Genomic DNA, 22,190 nt, shown 5'->3' on the forward strand with positions numbered 1-22,190 from the left:
TTTTTAAAGCAGTATACTATTTTTCTCCTGGGCACCTAAGTGATGTGATATTTTTGGAAGGGTTGAGAATTCTTCAGGATAGATCCCTCACACGCTCTGGTCATCCTCTTGGTAGATTACTTTTTAAAACTTTTAACGTTTTTAAGAAGAGACAGCCACGTGTCTGAAATGGTATAGGGTTTCCTGCTTGAGCAGGAGGTTGGACTACATAACCTCCAAGGTCCCTTCCAATTGCTATTCTGAAAAAAAAAAAGACTTATTACCGTTTTTCACTTATGGCCATTGTAGCATCTCCAGAGTCACGTGATCAAAATTGAAAGGTCGTAAAATGGGGCAAAACTCGCTTAAAAACTGTCTTTACCCTGACTACTATAGATTTATTTATTTATTTATTTATTTATTTATTTATTTATTTGTTTGTTTGTTTGTTTGTTTATTTGTTTGTTTGTTCAACTTGTATGCCGCCTTTCTCCGAAGACTCAAGGCGGCTTACAATGCATTTAAAAACCATATATAAAAACATTAAATATTAAAATATTAAAAACAATTAAAACTCATTCACGTCATTCATGGCCAGATCTCGCCAGATCGCAACAGCGAGATCAACGGCCCCAGGCCTGCCGGAAGAGTCAGGTCTTCACCGCTTTCCGCAAGGCCAATAGGGTGGGGATGGTCCGGATCTCAGGAGGTAACTGGTTCCAGAGAGCCGGGGCAGCCACAGAGAAGGCCGTCCCCCACGGGCCCGCTAGCTGGCATTGTTTAGCTGACGGGACCCGGAGGAGACCAACTCTGTGGGATCTTACCGGTTGCTGGGAGCTATGTGGCAGAAGGCGGTCTCGACTATAACCTGGCCCTGAGCCATGTAGGGCTTTAAAGGTAATAACCAACACCTTGAATTGTGACCGGAGACCAATAGGGAGCCAGTGCAGCTCGCGGAGAATTGGTGTAATGTGGGTGTACCTAGGTGCACCCACGACAGCTCGGGTGGCTGTGTTCTGGACCAACTGTAGTCTCCGAACACTTTTCAAGGGTAGCCCCATGTAGAGCACGTTGCAATAATCTAACTGTGAGGTGACATTTAAGAGACACTGCAATGCCTGAACTGGATGATTCCTGTAACCAGGATGAACACCAATAAAGGAGAATATTTGTAGCTCAGGGTTGACATGAGGGGTCCTTGGTGCTCTCTGAGCTTGCTTGTTTTCTTGCAGACGTTTCATGACCCAACTAGGTAACATCATCAGTGCTAGTAAGGAGTGGGGTTTGCTCTCAAGTTTATATTCTGGTGACTTGTGGGTGGGAGCGGTCTTAAAAGATTCTTTGGTTGGGCTATTTGCTGATGGCTCCTTTGGCAATTTCTCGATTGGGGTATTGTTTGCTTGACTGTTGGTCTGACGTTAACCTTGATGATGTTACTTAGTTAGGTCATGAAACGTCTGTTTTCCTTCACACCAGGGTAAGTTCATCTCTGGCCTTGTCCGTTTTGGCAACTTAAGAGCTCCGGCCATTTATGGTTTCTGGGGATTCCATTCTAGCATTCCTGTGCTGCGGAAAAAAATCCTCGCTATTTATGAGTATTGAGACTTAAAAGCCAGGGACGGATTAAATGCACACTGAGCTAGGAAATGAGGGCATTTCTTAGAAAAACCCACGGGCAAATTAGCCAGTAGGGAATAACTCTTAAATTTAAAACACTTAAGACCCGGGAGCACGCAGAGAACGGGACGCGTTTCGCAGAGTGCAAATAGGAGACGCCATCTGTTTGCGACATTGTTTAGAATCACTCTGTGAAATGCTCCAAGCGAATAAACGCCGCTTAAGCCCAAGGTAGATGACAGAGGAGAATAGAGGGCCAAGTTATAATAGAGGAACAGAACTGGGCTTTTATTTATGGCCAGCCCTGGGCCGAAGTTAAATGAAGAGCCGTTCAGAGGTGGTACTCAGCCGGTTCGGGTGAAGGGATAGTGGCGACCTGCTGGTGGGGGTGCAATCCCGTCCTATGTGTTGTTTGATGCTGCATGCAGGTGTGGATGGCGTGTGCGAGCGAATTGCCATGTTGTTTGACGTCGCACGCGTGTGGACGGTGTGAGCGAGCAAATTGCCGTGTTTTGTGACGCTGCACACATGCTCACATTTCCGGTGTCAGACGATCTGGTTGTAACAGTATGTGACTCCCATTTCTGGAGCCGTTCCTTGCAGCTTGTATTTTGTGCTATGCACATCAGGGGTGCAATGCTCCCGGTTCGGACCGGATTGTCCGATCCAGTAGTGATGGAGGCAGGTGGTTCGGAGAACCGGTAGCAAAAATCCCTGTCGCCCTCCCCCCCCAGTGCCCAGCTGAGCCACGCAATCATCAGAGGCGCTTTTTTTTTTAAAGCATTTTTTCTACAACCTCTTCGGCAGAAAAAATGCTTTTAAAAGTAAAAAAAAAAAAAGCTTCTGATGATCGCGCAACTCAGATGGGATCGTCAGAGGCTTTTAAAAGCATTTTTTCGACAACCTCTTCGGCCGATATGGATAGTTAGATAGCGATGGATAAAGATAGATGGATAGATAAATAGATAAATAGATAAGATAGATAGATAGAGATAGAGATGGACAGAGATAGATATAGATAAATAGATAGAAATGGATAGAGATGGATGGATGGATAGATAAATAGATAAGATAGATAGATATAGAGATAGATAGACATGGATGGATAGATAGATAGAAAAATAGAGATAGAGATACATAGATAGATAAATAGATAGATAGATAGATAGATAGATAGATAGAAAAATAGAGATAGAGATACATAGATAGATAAATAGATAGATAGATAGATAGATAGATAGATAGATAGATAGATAGAAAGAAAAATAGAGATAGAGGTAGAGATGGACAGAGATAGATATAGATAAATAGATAGAAATGGATAGAGATGGATGGATGGATAGATAAATAGATAAGATAGATAGATAGATATAGAGATAGATAGAAATGGATGGATAGATAGATAGAAAAATAGAGATAGAGATAGATAGATAGATAGATAGATAGATAGATAGATAGATAGATAGAAAGAAAAATAGAGATAGAGGTAGAGATGGACAGAGATAGATATAGATAAATAGATAGAAATGGATAGAGATGGATGGATGGATAGATAAATAGATAAGATAGATAGATAGATATAGAGATAGATAGAAATGGATGGATAGATAGATAGAAAAATAGAGATAGAGATAGATAGATAGATAGATAGATAGATAGATAGAAAGAAAAATAGAGATAGAGGTAGAGATGGACAGAGATAGATATAGATAAATAGATAGAAATGGATAGAGATGGATGGATGGATAGATAAATAGATAAGATAGATAGATAGATATAGAGATAGATAGAAATGGATGGATAGATAGATAGAAAAATAGAGATAGAGATAGATAGATAGATAGATAGATAGATAGATAGATAGATAGATAGATAGAGATTCTGGCCATCAGAATCACATTGTAAGTACCCCCAGAGAGGGTTCACTAAGTGACCGTCATAAGCCGAGGACTACTTGCAAAGCCCGCAGAGCCCTGGTGGAGTTGTAAAGCCGTGCACGTGTATAGAAGAGCAGGCCAGATGCTAGGAAACAGCCGAAACCCCTCCCCCCTGCCACAACCGCCACCTGCGGGAGGCACCTACCAGGAGCAGCTGCAACAGCAGCACCAGCACAAGCAGCAGGGGTTGCCCCGTCGATGGTTGCTGGCCCTTCGCAGTGCAGCCGGAGAAGTCTCATGCTGGGACATTGGAAGGGGTCTGTCCGGGTACGGCGGTTCTGGGTACTGCAAAGGAGAGGAGCCAAACAGAGAGGGTGAGGAACAAGGCGTCTCTGGCTAGGAAACTCCTCGGGAGGCCCTGCACAGAACATTCAATCCTTCCTTCCTTCCTCACTCACTCACCAATTCATTCCCTCGCTCATTGACTGATGGATGGATTCATTCATTCAACCAGAGGTGGGTTTCAGCAGGTTCGGACCCGTTCTGGCGAACCGGTTGCGGAAATTTTGAGTCGTTCGGAGAACCGGTAGTAAAAATTCTGACTGGCCCCGCCCCCATCTATTCTCTGCCTCCCGAGTCCCAGCTGACTGGGAGGAAATGGGAGATTTTGCAGTAAACTTCCCCTGGAATGGGGAGGGAATGGAGATTTTACAGTATCCTTCCCTTGCCACACCCACCAAGCCATGCCACGCCCACCAAGCCATACCCACAGAACCGGTAGTAAAAAAATTTGAAACCCACCACTGCATTCAACCCATCAATAGATGTTTAGCCATGGTGGCGCAGTGCTTAGAATGTGGTATTGCAGGCTGACTCTGCCCACAGTCGGGAGTTCGATTCTGACCGGCTCAAGGTTAGACTCAGCCTTCCAGTAACAAGCCTGCATTGTTCCTATTATGGCAGTGAATTCAATACTAAACCGGTGACTTGTTAAGAATAAAATAGTTATAAAATATAAGGTCCGCTTTGTCAGAGTTTGTTGTGCAAAAATCAAATCCGGAAAGCACACACAGGCAGATTGATGCAGCAGGATTCATTAACTTCTTTATATACATAATAAAATATGAAGTACATTTACAATACCAATAGCAGATTCTTCCAATGTAGCAGTTACAAGCAAAACACATGGCAGGAGACAACAGTTAGTTTAATTTCAGCAGAGCAGGCTAGTTTCAGTTCCTCTGCACAGACTCAAAAGCTGCAGACTAAGACATGCCCTGGCTCCAGTCTGTCTCAGCTCCCAAACAGCCCTCATTGGCTGACTTAGTTGCTATGCCTATACATTGGGTGACACCTTGTTACCACGTCTTCCCAATCATGAATATTCTGACACATTTTTTTTCTTTTCCTTCTTCATTTGTATTTTTAATTTGTACTTTTCATTTTCTTTTAAAAAAATATTTTAAAAACTGTATTTCTAATTGTGCATAACTAACCGCCTAAGTACAGGTAGTCCTCAACTTACAATCATTTGTTTAGTGACCAGTTACAGCGGCACTGAAAAACACAACCATTGCAACATCCCCATGGTCATGTGATCGAAATTCAGATGCTTGGCAACTGACTTGAACTTATGACGGTTGCATTGTCCCTGGGTCACGTGATCACCATTTGTAACCTTCCTAGCCGGTCTCCCACAAACAAAATCAAAGGGAGAAGCCAAATTTGCAGAATGACCGCATGATTCATTTAACGACTGCAGTGATTCGCTTAAGAACCGTGGCAAAAAATTATCTTAAACTGAGCTGAAAGTCACTTAACAACTGCCTTGCTTAGCAATGGAAATTTTGGGGTCAATTGTGGCCGTTAAGTCGAGGACTAACTGTAACTAGAGACTTTTCTTGGGTCAATGTGAGTTGATGTCCTACAACTCCCCCCCCCCACCAGGGTCCATGAACCCGTCCCAGTCTGTGGCCTGTTGAAATGGGTCATGCAGCGGGCAAGTGAAGCTTCATTTACATAAATAAACCAGGAGACTGTGAGTTCTAGTCCTGCCTTAAGTATGAAAGCCAATTGGGTGACTTTGGGCCAATCACCAGGAGACTGTGAGTTCTAGAACTGCCTTAGGCATGAAAGCCAATTGGGTGACTTTGGACCAATCACAAGGAGACTGTGAGTTCTAGTCCCGCCTTAGGCATGAAAGCTAGCTGGGTGACTTTGCACCAATCACTAGGAGACGGTGAGTTCTAGTCCCGCCTTAGGCATGAAAGTCAATTGGGTGACTTTGGACCAATCATAGGAGACCTGAGTTCTAGTCCTGCCTTAGGTATGAAAGCCAATTGGGTGACTTTGGACCAATCACTAGACCTTCTAGTCCCGCTTTAGGCATGAAAGCCAATTGGGTGACTTTGGTCAATCACCAGGAGATTGTGAGTTCGAGTTCTTCCTTAGGCATGAAAGCTGGCTAGGTGACTTTGCACCAATCAGCAGGAGACGGTTAGTTCTATTCCCGCCTTAGGCACGATAGTCAATTGGGTGACTTTGGACCAATCACTAGGAGACCTGAGTTCTAGTCCCGCCTTAGGCATGAAAGCCAATTGGGTGACTTTGGTCAATCACCAGGAGACTGTGAGTTCTAGTTCTGCCTTAGGCATGAAAGCTAGGTTGCATGTGTGAAACCATTCCCTTCCTCCCTTCACCCCTACTGCCACTGGGCTATGGGGCCAGAAAGGTTGGGCACCACTGCCCTACAAAGGGACAATTTGAAACGCTAACCTGGTTTTGTGACTGACCGGAGTTCAGATCAGCAACTTACCTGCTTCCCCACTTCGCAAACGGTCGGCATGGGAAGCCCTCTTCAGCCCTTCTGGCCCACGCTGGGTACTTATTCCGAGCCCAAGGGCCAGCCAGACGTCCCCGTGGCCCCTGCCCGGCCTAGGGGAATTGCAGCTTAGGGAACAGCCCCTGCAGAAAGCAAAAAATATTGTGGTGGTTACAAGGACAACTCCCTGTGCTGGTTTTCCAAGCCTCCACATCCAAATTAAGCCTCGCATTAGAAAATTAGAATAAGTTGGAAGGGACCTTGGAGGTCTTCTAGTCCAACCCCCTGCTTAGGCAGGAAACCCTATACCAATTCAGACAAATGGCTGTCCAATCTCTTCTTAAAAACTTCCAATGTTGGAGCATTTACAACTTCTGGTGGCAAGTCGTTCCACTGATTAATTGTTCTCACTGTCAGGAAATTTCTCCTTAGTTCTAGGTTGCTTCTCTCCTTGGTTAGTTTCCATCCATTGCTTCTTGTCCTGCCTTCAGGGGCTTTGGAGAATAGCTTGACTCAGGGGTGGGTTCTAAATTTTTTTACTACCGGTTCTGTGGGCGTGGCTTATTTTGTGGGTGTGGCTTGGAGGTCATGTGACTAGGTGGGCGTGGCTAGCTGGTCGGTCATTTCTGGAAAGTCCTCGCACTTACGACCAGTCCTCGCACTTACGACCCAACTCATTTGTTTGCTTTTAACACTGATCAGCTGTAGGGCGGCCCTTTGAAGCCCTGCTGGCAAGAGTTTAAACAGTTTTTTTCCCTCTAGTCATCAGCTGGGACTCTGGAGGCAGCAATAGATTGGGGGTGGGGCCAAATAAAAGGTAAGAATAACGTGGGGGGGAGGGCGGGGGGGGAGAACCAGTTCGGTGATGTCATATTGTCACCGCTACCGGCTCGGCCGAACTGGACCGAACCGGGAGGAACCCACCACTGGCTTGGCTCCCTCTTCTTTGTGGCAGCCCCTGAGATATTGGAAGACTGCTATCATGTCTCCCCTAGTCCTTCTTTTCATTAAACTAGACCAATGATGGAGAACCTTTTAGACACTGAGTGCCCAACCTGCGTATGCACGTATGCCCAAACTGAAAGGCGCGTGTGCATGAATATGCAGACGTGCGAATGCGAAGACCAGCTGACCGGCAGAAGGCCGGGCATCCCAACAGTGGCAGCGCAGCAAGAGGTAAGAACTTTTTCTTTCATGAGCTTCTGTTTCGTCGTTTGCAGGGAAACAGAAGCTCACGAAAGAAACGCCACGGAAATCTGACCCGGGGCGACGGCACGTGTGCCAGCAGAGAAGGCTCTGCATGCCACCTCTGGCACACATGCCATCACGGAGCTAGACATACTCAATTCCAGCAACCGTTCTTCATATGTTTTAGCCTCCAGTCCCCTAATCATCTTTGTTACTCTTCTCTGCACTTTTTTTACGGTCTCAATATCTTTTTTACATTGTGGCGACCAAAAATCAATTCACTGTATTTTAAAGCAGGGATTCCTCAACCGGCAGTTTGTGAACTAGCACCGTGCCACGGCATGCCAGAAACTGGGCCACGCAAACAAGCAAAGCCCCATCCACGGGATGCAGGCAGCATGCAAAACCACGCTCCCTTCTGTCTGCTGCAGGCTACGTATGTCTTCATAGCTGCTGTGTTATATACAGTGGCTGGCCTTCTCAGAGCTGGTGAGACTGTTCTTTGTAGCTCCTTGATTAAGGAAAGCCAGCTGTATAGAAAGAGAGAGCAAACCCAACTCCCTTCTGGCACTGATGACGTTACCTAGTTGGGTCATGTAATGTCTGCAAGGAAAACAACCAAGCTCAGGGAGCAGAAAGCAGGGGTGAAATTCGCCCGAACTGTTGCGAACCGGTAGCAGCGGAGGGTGGTTCGGAGAACTGGTAGCAGCGGAGGGTGGTTCGGAGAACTGGTAGCAGCGGAGGGTGGTTCGGAGAACTGGTAGCAGCAGAGGGTGGTTCGGAGAACTGGTAGCGGCGGCGGCGTGAGGCTCTGCCCACCTGCCCGGACATCATTACGTCCTGTTTTTAACCAGGAAGTAACCTGTTTTTGACCCTCTGCGCATGCGCAGGGTCCAAAATCCCACATGACACGCACGTGCATGCACGCATTTCCAAACTGTTAGGGAAGGTAAGTAGATTTCACCCTGGGCACAAAGGACCCCACTCACTTCACTCAACACTTCCTGAGTCCTTAACAATGTTTAGACAAGTGGAGACCACCCCTCTTACACCACCAAAGCTGCAAGGTTCAAATCTGAGCATCCACAGACGATCTGCCCAGATTTCATGTACTCTCTAACATCCCAAGAGTTCAATGAGGCCTCCAGAAACCGTCAAAAAAGTCTCCCTAAAAATTTAATCCTTGATGACATTACCTAGTGGGATAATGAAACGTCTACAAGAAAACCACCCAAATTAAGAGAGCACCAAGGATCCCTAATTTAAGCATAATTGGAACATCAATCCGTTCCATTTAGCTATTGACTGTCTTCTTAAATTTTGTCAAAGGAGATATTTTCAGCTGCCAATGCAGCTGTGAAGATCGAACTTTAAGTCCTAATACTTTTTAATGTTGCATTGTAGGTACTCTGTGTTCTGCACCTTCCCTTTCCTGCAAGATTCGAACACAGAGGCAAGAAATGACACGTTCAGGGGTGACACTGAAGGATCCCAGGCTGCTACCCTTCCTGTTCCTTCCGTCCTTTGTCAAGGAAAGAGGAAGTTATGGAAAGAGAAGACACCTGATTATCGTGTTCATTTCCTGAGACTGCCGCGATCAGGAACGATTCACCCAAAGATTAGAAAATTTGATTGTAAAATAGTTCAGCAAGGACCACAATGGAGAAGTGATGCTGAAAAGTTGCCACAAAGAAGAAGGAACCAACCTATTCTCCAAAAGCACCGGAAGGCAAGACGAGAAGGGATGGATGGAAACTAATCAAGGAGAGAAGCAACCTAGAACTAAGGAGGAATTTCCTGACAGTGAGAACAATTAACCAGTGGAACAACTTGCCTCCAGGAGTTGTGGATGTTTTTAAGAAGAGATTAGACAGCCATTTGTCTGAAGTGGTATAGGATAGTGATGGCTAACCTTTTTGCCGTTGCGTGCCAAAAGCGGGGTGAGCGGGGGAGAGCACGTGTGCGTGCCGACACCCATAATTCAATGCCCCCCCGCGCCCTGCTCTTCCGCGCTTGTGCACATGATCTCCTCCAGCTCCTCCTGCTTTTGGCATGCAATGGCATGGTGGGCCTGGTAGGCCCGTTTTTTGCTCTCACCAGGCTCCAGAGGCTTTCTAGGAGCCTGGGGAGGGCGAAAACGACCCGGAGGCTGGAAATGGCCCATTTCCCGACTTTGGTGGGACCGGAAGGCCCAAAAATCAGCTGGCCGGCGTACGCATGTGCACTGGAGCTGAGCTAGGGCAATGCTTGTGGGCCCACAGATATGGCTCCGCGTGCCACCTGTGGCACGTGTGCCATAGGTTTCCCATCACGGGTATAGGGTCTCCTGCTTGAGCAGGGGGTTGGACTAGAAGACCTCCAAGGTCCCTTCCAACTCTGTTATTTTATTAAACTGGAATGGCAGGTCTTTGGCCTCTTTAGGGAAAGGATGATTGACTCTGGAGTAGAACATCTTCAGATCAAGATTTCTCAACTGTGGCAACTTTAAGATGGGTGGACTTCAACTCCCAGAATCCTCCCACCAGTAAAGCTGGCTGAGGAATTCTGGGAGTTGAAGCCCACCCATCTTAAAGTTGCCAAGGTTAAGAAACATTGATCTAGACCAGGGCTGTCAAACTCCATTTCACTGAGGGTCACATCAGGGTTGTGTTTGACCTCGGAGGGCCGGGGTTGGTGGGTCGTGACCAGGGAATGGGCATGGCCATGGTGGGCGTGACACAGGACTTGTGTCGGGGCAGGGGTGAAATGCTACTGGTTCGGGCTAGTTCGGCCGGACCGGTAGTAAAAAATGATTTAAAAAAGTAAAAAAAAGGTTCCGACGATCAAGTGTGACAATCAGCTCTGCCACACGATCTTTGGAACCTTTTTTTTTTTGCTTTTTTAAAACATTTTTTTGGGCGAATAGGTAGTAAAAAAATGCTTAAAAAAGTAAAAAAAAAAAGTTGGTCATGCCTACCCAGTCACATGACCCCAACCAAGAGACGCCCACCAAGCCACGCCCACAGAACTGGTAGTGGGAAAAAAAATGAATTTCGCCACTGTGTCAGGGGCACATGTGGTGGCCAAGTCCGAAGGCAGGACTTCTCTGAGACCCTCCCTCCCTCTCATTATAATCTCCTTCCTTCTTTTTCCTTCCCTCTTCATTCTAATTTCTTCTTCCTTCCCCTCTTTTTTTCTTTTTCCTTCCTTGCTCTCTTCCCATCTTCCTTCCTTTTCTTCTTTTTCCTTCCCTCTTCATTCACTTTCTTCTTCCTTCCCCTCTTGCCTTCTTTTCCCTTCCTTGCTATCTTCCCATATTCCCTTCTTTTTCTTTTTCTTCCCTCTTTCCCTTTCTCCTTTCCTGTCCCTTCTTGCATGCTCAAATGCAAAAGAGGAAACATTTCTCTTTTTGTTTTTAATTTATTTTGATAGCCGCTCGCCCCGTTTTCAGCCTGGATGGCCTCCTGCAGCCCTCTGCCAGCGAAAATGGAGCCCAGGGGGCCCTGTGTGTGCCTCCCCCAACTCCGTTTTCGTTGGCAGGGGCACCGCAGGCTGATCCTTTGCTGTTTCCAGGCAGGCCCCTTGGACCAGATCTAAGCACCCCGCACGGCTCGCGGGCCTGGACACCCCTGATTTAGAGAGTTTATCTAAAGATAGTCCTTGACTTACAATCATTTGTTTAGCATGTGTTGCAAGTTACACCACCACTGAAAAGGTCACTTACAACCAGTCCTCACATTTACGACCATGGCAGCATCCCCATGGTCACACACGACCAAAATTGGGCAGTACGTTATTTATCTCGGTTGCAGCATCCTGCAGTCGGGTGATCTCAATTTGCGACCATCCCAGCCGGCTTCTAACAAGCAAAGCTAAAGGAGGAAGCCAGATTCGCTTAGTGACCGCACGATTTCCCCTAACAATGGCAGCGATTCGTTTAACAACCGTGGCCAAAAAGGTCGTAAAATTGGGTAAAACAACTGAACCACTGTCTCATTTAGTAAAATCTTGGGCTCAACTGCGCTCCTAGGTCAAGGGCTAGTGGTATTTCTTTTGCCTGTTTCAAACATAATAAATACAATCTGACATTTAATAAAATATAATTCCACTGCAGCCAGGAAGAAAAACAGATGGATTTTGCATCAGCCGTTGCTCAATTTTATTCAACGGGTTCCATTCAGCCATTTTGGGAACGGTTCCCAGATCTTGAGGTAGCAAAGCTAGCCAAGTAAAGAGGTCAGTGCGGCTCTACGCTCAAAAACAGGTTGCTTGGAATCTTTTTGGCTTTTCAAAACGATGAATACGAGGGCAACAACAATAAGAAAATCCAAAGAAAGTTTTTTTCAAAAGAAAAAACAAGAAAGTCCAGTTGCCTCTTGAAAAAAAGCACCTTTGGGACAACCTGGATGACTGAGAATCTCTACAGACTTTTAGCTACACAGTTTGGGATCAACACCCTTTGAATGGTGCAACAGTAGGAATGGATTTTTCAGAGGAAAAAAATTGCAGACTACAGGAACCAGGAGCACCATTCAGGTGACCCAGAGGACACAGATAAACCTCCAAGTGGCCTCAACGACTCTCTAAAAGGATGCAAATGATCAGCTGTCTGCAAGGAGTATCAATCCTTCCATTCATCATCGTTCAGTCAGAGCTGAAGAAGCTTCTTGGATAAGAAGCGAAACGTCTTCAAAGAAAAAACAAGAAAGTCCAGTTGCCTCTTGAAAAAAGCACCTTTGGGACAACCATGATCTGGATGATTGAGAATCTCTACAGACTTTTAACAATAAGAAAGTTTCTTTAACATCCCAGAGCAGATTCCAACTCTCTGAGGTTTCCTAATAGTCTTTCATGCATATATACATAGTCTCTGCAGGCAAAATGCTGGTTTGATGTCTGATAAAGCCTAGAAACTAGTGAATGGGATTTCACTGAACTATGGATGTATAAAGATCTTGATTTACGTCGGAAAAAATCTGGCTGAGAGAAAAATACATACATATTTTTGAGCACATGCGCTAAAATAAGCCTCCCCCCAAAAATAAGCCCTCCCCGAAAATACTGAAACGTAGAGTTGGAAATCAGGTAAGATGGCAAGAGGAGCCCCATCTTGTTCCACACACCCCAAAATAATAGGACTTCCCCAAAATTAAGGTCAAGCGCTTATTTCAGGGTTCAAAAAATATAAGACAGGGTCTTATTTTCGGGGAAAACACGGATATATATAATCAGATCCATTCCTGCTGAGTCTTTCAAGCTCCAACAGCTGTCAATCTACCCAGGTGTTCCTGACAGGAAACATGGCGAGATGAGGGAATTCTACTTTATTGTCAACAACAAAATCTTGCCCGTCTGAAAGTACGAAGTTAAAGCCAAGAAATTTTGGAGTAAAATACATATTTTAATACAGAAAAAAATCTTAAAGTGAAGATAAAGATGAAACGAGAAAGTTTTCCTTTGGGTTTTAATGGAAAAAGACTTGGGGGGGGGGGGGAGGAAGGAACTTTGATCTTATATATGTTGACAGCAGCAAGACGATGGCCAAAAATGGAAGGACATTTCAATTCCCACCGAGGACGAATGGCCGCAGAAGCTGATGGGACTTGGCAGAAATGGCTAAACCGACCGTTTTTTGATTAAAGAAAAGAATATAAGTATCTTTGTTGTCACCACTTCTGAACTTTGTGCTTCGGGTAGAAAAAAAAAAAGAAACTTGGATTTTGGGTTGTTGTTGAGGGGAAAATTAGTGAAGGAAAAAATACTAGGCATGTTCACCGCCTCGAGTTATTTGTTAACACAATAAAGGTGGAATTCAAATCAATCAATAAATAACAACAATAGTAAACAATGGGTTCACTTAAAGACTCTTGGGGGAAAAAAGGTTGTAAAATCAGGTCAGTCATGGGGGTGACCTCCATTACGATCATCCTGATGTCAGACTTTGATGCTATCTCAAAATAAATGAATTTCCAAACTGCCAATCTTTAAGGAAATCTTTTCTTTAATTGAGCACAGCTACCGGATCATGACTCGATGCGGACAAGACTGACCTTTTGCCCCCCAATCCCTCCCTTTCCGATCCCCACATATCTGCTTCTCATTGGCTATCTTCCAAGTCATTCTTCAGACTCCTTGTCTCGTCATTTCCCAGGAATGTCTCCCCCCCGTCATTTCCACGACAACCAGACATCAAAGGGATTTAGCAGGCAGAAGTTCAGAGCTTATCTCTCTCTCTCTCTGCTCTCTAGGCCAGCGAAATGCTGACACCTGACTTATAACGGTAATGGACAGGCTCCATTATGGTCATAAAGCCGAGGGCTACCTATACCAGTGATGGCTAACCTTTTTGCCATCACGTGCCAAAAGTGGGGGAGTGTGCGATGGTCGCGTGCATGCATGCCCACACCGATAATTCTATGTGCCCTGCCTCCCCGCCCATGTGCGCGACCCCCCCCGTGCTCCCCCCACTTTTGGCATGTGATAGCAAGGTGGACCCGGTAGGCCTATTTTTCGCCTTCCCCAGGCTCCAGAGGCTTTCTAGGAGCCTGGGGAGGGCGAAAACAGCCTTCCCCACAACCCCCAGAGGCCAGAAACAGCCCGTTTGCTGACTTCCGGTGGGCCCAGAAGGCCTGAAAATCAGCTGGCCAGCGCATGCATGCGTGCTGGAGCTGAACTAGGGCAACGCTCGTGTGCCCACCAATATGGCTCCGTGTGCCACCTGTGGCACGCGTGCCATACGTTCACCATCACGGACCTATACAGTCAAGATTTAAAACTCGACTTGTGGGAAAGCTCTACAGATAGTCCTCGACTTACAACAATTCACTTAGTGACGGTTCAAAGTTAACAATGGCACTGAACAAAATGACTTGGGACCGTTTTTCACACTTATGACCGTTGCAGCCTCCCCAGGGTCACGTGATCAAAATTCAGACGCTGAGCAACTGGCTCATACTTATGACCGTAGCTGTGTCCCTGGGGGGAGGGGGGTGTCACATGATCCCATTTTGCGACCTTCTGACAAGCAAGGTCAATGAGGGAAGCCAGATTCACTGAATAACCATGTTCCTATCTTATCAACTGCAGCCATTCACTTAACAACCGTGGCGAGAAAGGTCGTAAAATTGGGCAAAACTGGTCTTGCTTAACAACAGAAATTTTGGGCTCAACTGTAGTTGTACGTCGGTACAGGCTACCTGTATTTGCACCTTGTGTTGTTGTCTACAACATTTTGGAGAAGTGGTGGGATGGAAAAATTTGCAACAGGGAGAACAAATCTTCCGTTTCTCCAGATGGCTGGGTGAAAAAAAAGCTTCGTTTGTATTTTTGTATTTTAACTCTCGAATAAATAAATCAATCAATAAAATTTTCTTGGAATCCCTTTCTCCAAACCAGCTGGTGTCTGCCAAGGCCCTGCTGATTTCCTCCAGGGACTGAGTGAATATTACAGCCAGATCCTTGTTTCGATCAGATGCCGGTTGCACAGAGTGACCCCTCAACAGACACAGGAAGAATGTGTGAAGTGGGAAAAAGTCTCAGAGCCCACCCAGGAAGAAACAGACGACAACAATGAAGTAACAGCACAAAACAGCTGTGATGAAAAACTGCAATGATAAGAGCAGCAATAGCACTTAGACCAGTGGTGGGATTCAAGTAATTTAACAACCGGTTCTCTGCCCTAATGATTTCTTCCAACAACCAGTTTGCCAAACTGCTTAGAAAGTTAACAATTGGTTCTCCCGAAATGGTGCGAACTGGCTGAATCCCACCACTGACTTAGACTTAGTTGTTGTGGTCCGCCAGCAGTCTGCGGAGCTGGCAGCGGATTCGGACAGTGAGGAGGCTGGGGAGGAACATGGGCCAGTCCTGGAGGCTGGGGAAGGCCCAGATGAGGGCTCTGTGTCGGAGGCAGAGATGGGGCCAGGGCCATCAGGGAGTGAGGTGCGGACTCCGGAGCCTCCAGAGACTGATAGGAGTGAGGCAGAGGAACAGGAGGAGCCTGTTCCTAATGCACGCATGAGAAGAGCTGCCAGAAGGCAAGAGCAGCTCAAGCAAAGAGGACAACTCGGGAGTAGGGCCAAGAAATGATTGGCCCCTCCCATAAGGCTTAAAACAGACCAGCAACGGCGTTTGGGCTTGGCTGGAAAACAACATTGGTAACTTCGTCTTCTTCGTCTAAGTCTTGTATTTATTTTTGTATCTGTGACTTCTGAACGTTTGCTAAGAAAGGCCTTTGGCAGTTTGCCTAATTGGACCAAGGTTTGCGATAGGACTGAGGAATTTGTGTTGGGAAGAATTTGCTTTCATTGAGTTGAACGACGCTGGGAATGAAGTAATTCTCAGTTGTTCCAATAAAGTTTGTTTGTTTTTTCACTGACTGTTTTTCCTACTACTTACTTGGGCCTGGGTCAAAACAGTGGTTTACAGAGTCAGCCTGTTGCCGCCAACAATCTGGGTCTTCATTTTACCCACCTCAGAAGGCTGACTCAACCTTGAGCCTGGTGAGATTTGAACTGCCAAATTGCAGGCAGCCGGCAGTCAGCAGAAGTATAGCCTGCAGTACTACACTCTAACCACTGCACCACCGCGGTTCACAAACCCTAAAACCGTGATGGCAAACCTGCGGCACACAGCGCCCTCTCTGATGGCACGCGAGCCATCATCCCAGTTCAGTTCTGCTGTGCATGCGTGCACGGCTCCCGCCAGCCAACTTGTCTTCGGGTCTCTGCCGCGCATCCCTGGGGCCGTGATGCATGCATGTGTGGGGCGCATGCATGGGGGCCGCACACGCATTGCATTTTGGGGGTTCGGACACATGTGCACGCATGCACTTTAGGCACTCGGTCCGGAAAAGTTTAGCCATCACTGCCCTAAAACAACCAGACAACGCAGAGATGATGACCTCCATTCTGCATCAGATGCCCTGGTGAACATCTTGTCAACTCTCAAAGATGGCCGCCTTAGCAACCGTGTTACTAACGTAACTGCTGCAGTGATTCGCTTAACAAGTGTGGCAAGTATGGCTGCAAAACTGTCGTAGAGGAAATAAATCAATGTACCGTAAACCTTTATTAAGATCTACTTTAACAAACGAGCTTCTGAAGCAGCTCACAAGAAATGTTTTTTATTTATATAATAATATAATAATATAATATAATATAATATTAATTCTGGCCATTCTTCCTCAGAAGAAATATTCTTGTAAACCATCCGAACTGCATCAGAACTGCCCTTCTAACTGACTTCCAAACTGTCCACAGTTTTCTAACAGAAGAGCTCGGTTTTCTGTCAAGAATCTCCTTTTATACTGTCAACTGTGACAGTTAGGGGAGGGAATATAAAAGCCCGGGAGATTCAAACCTATTAGCTGCTTTCTGATTGGCTTATTTACTTGTCCATTCCAAAAGCCATGAATAGGCCCAGCAATTGAGAAATAACTTTTCTCTCACAAAAAACTCGCTGAACAACTGTCTCACGTAGCAACACAAATGTTGGGCTCAAATTGTGGTCGTTAAGTCAAGGAAGACTTTGTCTGTGGAGATTCTCAAGTCACGGTTATCCCAAAGGTGTTTTTTTTTTTTTTTCAAGAGGCAACTGGACTTCCTTTGTTTTTCTTTGAAGACGTTTCCCTTCTCCTCCAAGAAGCTTCTTCAGCTCTGACTGGATGGTGGGGAATGGAAGGGTTTATACTCCTTGCAGATAGCTGGTCATTTGCATTCTTTTTAGAGAGCCGTTGAGGCCACTTGGAGATTTATCTGCGTCCTCAGGGTGACCTGAGGAGTGCAAATGGGTGTGGAGCCTTCTTGGAACTGCTAAAAGGACTGTGGTGTAGATTGGAGATAAATGATATTATATCCTTCCGCCTTTGTTGAGAGACGGCTGTTCAATTTTGGCATAGATGGCCTCTTTGGCCCCTTTTTCAAACCAGCGGCCCTCTCTGTCCAAAATGTGGACTTTACTGTCATCAAAAGAGTGGCCTGTGTCTTTTAAATGCAGATGGACTGCTGAATCTTGTCCTGATGGGCTTGTTAACTATTCAGGGGGTACCCTGAGGACACAGATAAACCTCCAAGTGGCCTCAACAACTCCCCAAAGGAATGCAAATGACCAGCTGTCGGCAAGGAATATAAATCCTTCCATTCCCCACCATCCTGTCAGAGCCGAGGAAGCTTCTTAGAAGAGAAGCGAAACGTCTTCAAAGAAAAAACAAGGAAGTCCAGTTGCCCCCTGAAAAAGCACCTTTGGGTAAAGGATTACCTGTATGTAATTACATATCCTTTTTGCATAATAATGTCATGGCTTGGGTCAAGTCCCTTGACCTCGGTCTCTTCAGATGACCATGCTTATATCTTCTGATCAGGACTGGCTCAAGGTTGGCTCGACCTTCCATCTTTCCAAGGTCGGTAAAATGAGGAGCCGGATTGTTGGGAGCAATATGCTGACTCTGTAAACTGCGTAAGAGAGGGCTATAAAGCACTGTAAAGCAGTACAGGTAGTCCTCGATTTACAACAGTTCATTTAGTGACCATGCAAAGCTACAACAGCACTGGAGAAAAGTGACTTATGATCGTTTTCCACACTTACAACCGCTGCAGCATTCCCAGAGTCACAGGATCAAAATTCAGACTCTTGGCAACTGACTCACACTTACGACGGTTGCAGTGTCCCAGAGTCACCTGATTCCCTTTTGCGACCTTCTGACAAGCAAAGTCAATAGGGGAAGCTAGATGCACTTAACAACCGTGTCACTAATGGCACGAACAACTGCGGTAATTCACTTAACAATTGCGACCAGGAAGGTCGTAAAATGGGGCAAAGTTAACTTAACAAATGTCTCAGAAAGGCAAGGGAAATAAGAGTAGGAGAGAAGGTTAGATGGGGGAAGAAAGGAGGAGTGGGAGAAAGGAAGGGGATGTAACTTTTATATTTATGTATTTGATCTTGGCTGTTCACCGCCCTGAGTCCTTCGGGAGAAGGGCGGTATATAAATATAATAAATAAATAAATAAATAAATAAATAAATAAATAAATAAATAAATAAATAAATAAATAAATAATGTAGAGAAGGAGTAGGAGAGGAGGGAAGAAGAAGGTAGGAAGGATAAAAGAAGGGAGTGAGAGGAGGAGAAAGAGAGGAAAGATTGCTGTAAAACAATAAAGATGAAATGGAAGAAAGGCATCCCTGAACATGTTTAAATATATTAGGATAAAGAATGAATTATTAAACATTAAAAGAGAGTATATATGATTAAAAATGGAGAAAACAGAATTTGAGGGCGAAAGAAGATACTGTTTATAGAAATAAGAATAGAAATATTAAGATTTGATTAACAAGATGGAAAAAGAACACTTTGGCAGAAATTGCAACTAAGTAAAATATATTTGGATATGATAAGTTGTATATGATATGATATGGTCAATACTCTGTTTCATAAAATATATGGGTGTGTATCTGGGGGGGGGAAGCAATAAAACTTGATTTAAAAAAACAACCCCCCCCCAAATGTCTCACTTAGCAACAGAAACTTTGGGCTCAATTGTGGTCATAAGTCGAGGACTACCTACATTTAAATTTAACTGCTATTGATTAGATTAGATTAGATTAGCAGAGTCGGAAGGGACCTTGTAGGTCATCTAGTCCAACCCCCCGCCCAAGCAGGAGACTACACCATTTCTGACAGATGGCAGTCCAGTCTCTTCTTGAAAGCCTCCAGCGATGAAGCTCCCACAACTTCCGAAGGCAACTCCTGTTCCATTGGTGGATTGCTATTACGATTGACCATAGCGCAGGGGTCACCAACTTTTCGGACCTCAGGGACCACTACATTCATAATTTTAAATCCCGCGGACCACTAATATGATCTGCCTAATGACCTGCTGGGTGAGCCTGCCTAGGTGGTCATGTGACTGGGTGGGCGTGGCCAACTCGGTGTCACTTACGTCGAGGGGCGCCTCACCGGCCTCTACTCACCCCTCCCCTCCTCACCCGGGCTCCTTAGGGCCCCCACAGGAAGCAGTTGTTGGAGCTAAGCAGCCACCACGGAGAAAGAGTTGGCTCAGTTCAAATTGGTTCTGGCCGAGAAGGAGGCTCAGCAGAAGCACCTCACTGAGGACTAGGAGCATAGGCTTTCCAAGCAGAGGGAAGACCTGCGGGAGTGCAAGGCCAGGTACCGCTGTGCCTGGAGGCTCAGCGGGCTGAGATGGTCAGCCAGTTCTAGGCCATGATGCTGTCCCACTGGAACAAGGCTCTTCAGCTCTTCGCCACCAGTGACGCTTCCCTCCAGCCTTCGCCTAAAGCCCTGCACCAGGAGGCCGAAGCAGACCCCGAGTCAGAATTTCTGCCCCCCTCCGACCCACACAAAAAGACCCCGAAGGGGGAGACGCTCAGCAGCAACACAAATGTTCATTGCACGCTCGCTTCCTGCGCGCCTTTTGCATATGCACCCGGCCTCAAACACGTGTCTAAATAGGAACAGCATAGAGCCGGGGTGGGTGGGTGAGTCCACCTGTGATTTCCGCTACCAGTTTTCCCGAACCGGCTGAATACCACCTCTGGTAAAGATGCTATGCGGCTGTTTTTCTGTAAAACTTCCTGACCTCTTCGTTTCCACCCACGTAGCCGGCTTTAGAAAAATAAGGCTTATTATGCAAGGCAGGCAAAATGAAAGGAAAAACTCTTTGAGTAATACAAAATTGCCCGTCACACCTAATCCCGTTGCTAAGTCACAGCCATCTCTTCTTATCTCCCTCTTGGAAAAAAAAAAAACAAATGGGTGTGTTCCTGACCTCGTCTAAACTCCTAAAATACTAACAACCTGTCCTCTCTTTCATCCCCCTCCTTCCTCCTTTAATTTTCCAGCCGGCTAATGCTGAATTTTAACTTCTGCAATCTCCAGCTAGATGTTAAATGCATCGCTCCATTGCAGTCAAAGTGTGTGTGTGTGTGTGTGTGTGATTTCACACTGAAGATGTTCAGAACTGGCTCTTACTTCCAGCCCGAAATGTTTACCGACACCTTTTCTTCACAACAATGTGGATTTGATAGAAGAGAATTATTTCTACTCAGGGTTGAACTGTGAGGTCCTTGGTGCTCTCTCAGCTGGGTTGTTGTTGTTGTTTTTTTAATTTGATTTATATGCCGCCCTTCTCCGGAGACTCAGAGCGGCTTACAATGCATTAAGCAATAGCCTTCATACTTTTGTATATTTATACAAAGTCAGTTTATTGCCCCCACAAACTGGGTCCTCAATTTACCTACCTTAGAAAGGATGGAAGGCTGAGTCAACCTTGAGCCTTGGAGAGATTCGAACCTGCAGTAATTGAAGGCATCTGGTTTTAATAACCAGCTTAATAACAGGGTGCCTTAGACCACTGTACTACCAAGGCAAGTATATACCTGCTTAGTAGGGCTTTCGGACCCCCCTAAGCGGTGTTTTTTTTATACAAAGTCAGCTTATTGCCCCCACAATCCGGGTCCTCATTTTACCTACCTTGGAAGGATGGAAGGCTGAGTCAACCTTGAGCCTGGTGAGATTCGAACTTGCAGTAATTGCAGGCAGCAGATGTAAGTGGATGTTAATTAGTCTGCTGAGTCACCAAAGCTCTTTTCTTGTAGACGTTTCATGACCCAAATAGGTAACATCATCAGTGCTAGAAGGGAGTGGGGTTTATGAGGAGGAGGAGGAGGGGGAGGACTGTGGGGTCCTTGGGTTGTTTTCTTGAGAAGAGATTGGACTGAAATTTGTCAGAAATGGTGTAGGGCAGTGATGGCTAACCTTTTTGCCATCGCATGTCAGAAGCGGGGGTGGGGTGGGGGGAGGATTGCATGTGTGCATGCCCACACCCATAATTTAATGCGCTCCGTCCCCCCACGCATGCAAGCATGACCCCCCCCTGCTCTCCCCCCGCTTTTGGCACGCGATGCACGGTGGGTCTGGGAGGCCTATTTTTTGCCCTCCCCAGGCTCCAGAGCCTTTCTAGGAACCCTGGGGAAGGCGAAAACAGCCTCCTCCACCCCCCCACGGCCCTCCGGAGGCCTGGAAACAGCCCATTTCCCGACTTGCAGTGGGCCCGGAAGGCCCAAAAAAATCAGCTGGCCACACGCACATGCGTGCTGGACTGAGGTAGGGCAATGCTCGCGTGCCCACAGATATGGGTCCGTGTGCCACTTGTGGCACCCGTGCCATAGGTTCGCCATTATGGGTGTAGGGTTTCCTGCTTGGGCGGGGGGTTGGACTAGATGACCTACAAGGTCCCTTCCGACTCTGTTAATCTGTAAATACAACTCTGTAAAAAACATCATCAGTGCTAGAAGGGAGTGGTATGTGTGGAGAAGAGGAGGAGGAGGAGGAGGAGGACTGTGGGGTCCCTGGTGCTCTCTGAGCTGGGTTGTTTTCTTCCAGACATTTCATTACCCAACTAGGTAATGTCATCAGTACTAGAAGGGAGTACGGTTTGTGGAGAGGAATAGGAGGAAAGTCAATGGGAAAAGCCAGATTCACTTAACAACCCATGTTACTAGTTTAACAACTGCAGGGATTCACTTAACAACTGTGACAAGAAAGGTCGTAAAATGAGGGAGAACTTGCTTAGCAACAGAAATTTTGGTCTCAATTGTGATCAAGGACGAGCTGTAGTCTAGTGTCAGACCAACTCTAATCACACAATACTGTTCGGTTCTTAGTCTTCCAGGATGTAGCTTATTCCAGTTTGCTCTAAAGTTTGGGATT

At 46.0% G+C, this 22,190-nt stretch overlaps 1 protein-coding gene across 2 annotated transcripts in view; it reads right to left on the reverse strand.

Annotated features, from left to right (window-relative positions):
- RGS19 (regulator of G protein signaling 19) overlaps positions 1 to 22,190 on the reverse strand; it is a 69,112-nt gene that overhangs the window by 8,788 nt on the left and 38,134 nt on the right. For both annotated transcript variants that reach the window (XM_060684324.2, XM_034401785.3), the window contains exons 2-3: positions 6,289 to 6,437; positions 3,679 to 3,818 (exon numbers count right to left, since the gene is read on the reverse strand). In XM_060684324.2, the coding sequence (XP_060540307.1) occupies positions 3,679 to 3,818; positions 6,289 to 6,318 (170 nt within the window). In that variant the 5' untranslated portion in view covers positions 6,319 to 6,437. The remainder of the gene's footprint in view (positions 1 to 3,678; positions 3,819 to 6,288; positions 6,438 to 22,190) is intronic.

Source organism: Pantherophis guttatus, chromosome 3 (assembly GCF_059756535.1).
Source record: "Pantherophis guttatus breed Tessera chromosome 3, ASM5975653v1, whole genome shotgun sequence".
Taxonomy (NCBI): domain Eukaryota; kingdom Metazoa; phylum Chordata; class Lepidosauria; order Squamata; family Colubridae; genus Pantherophis; species Pantherophis guttatus.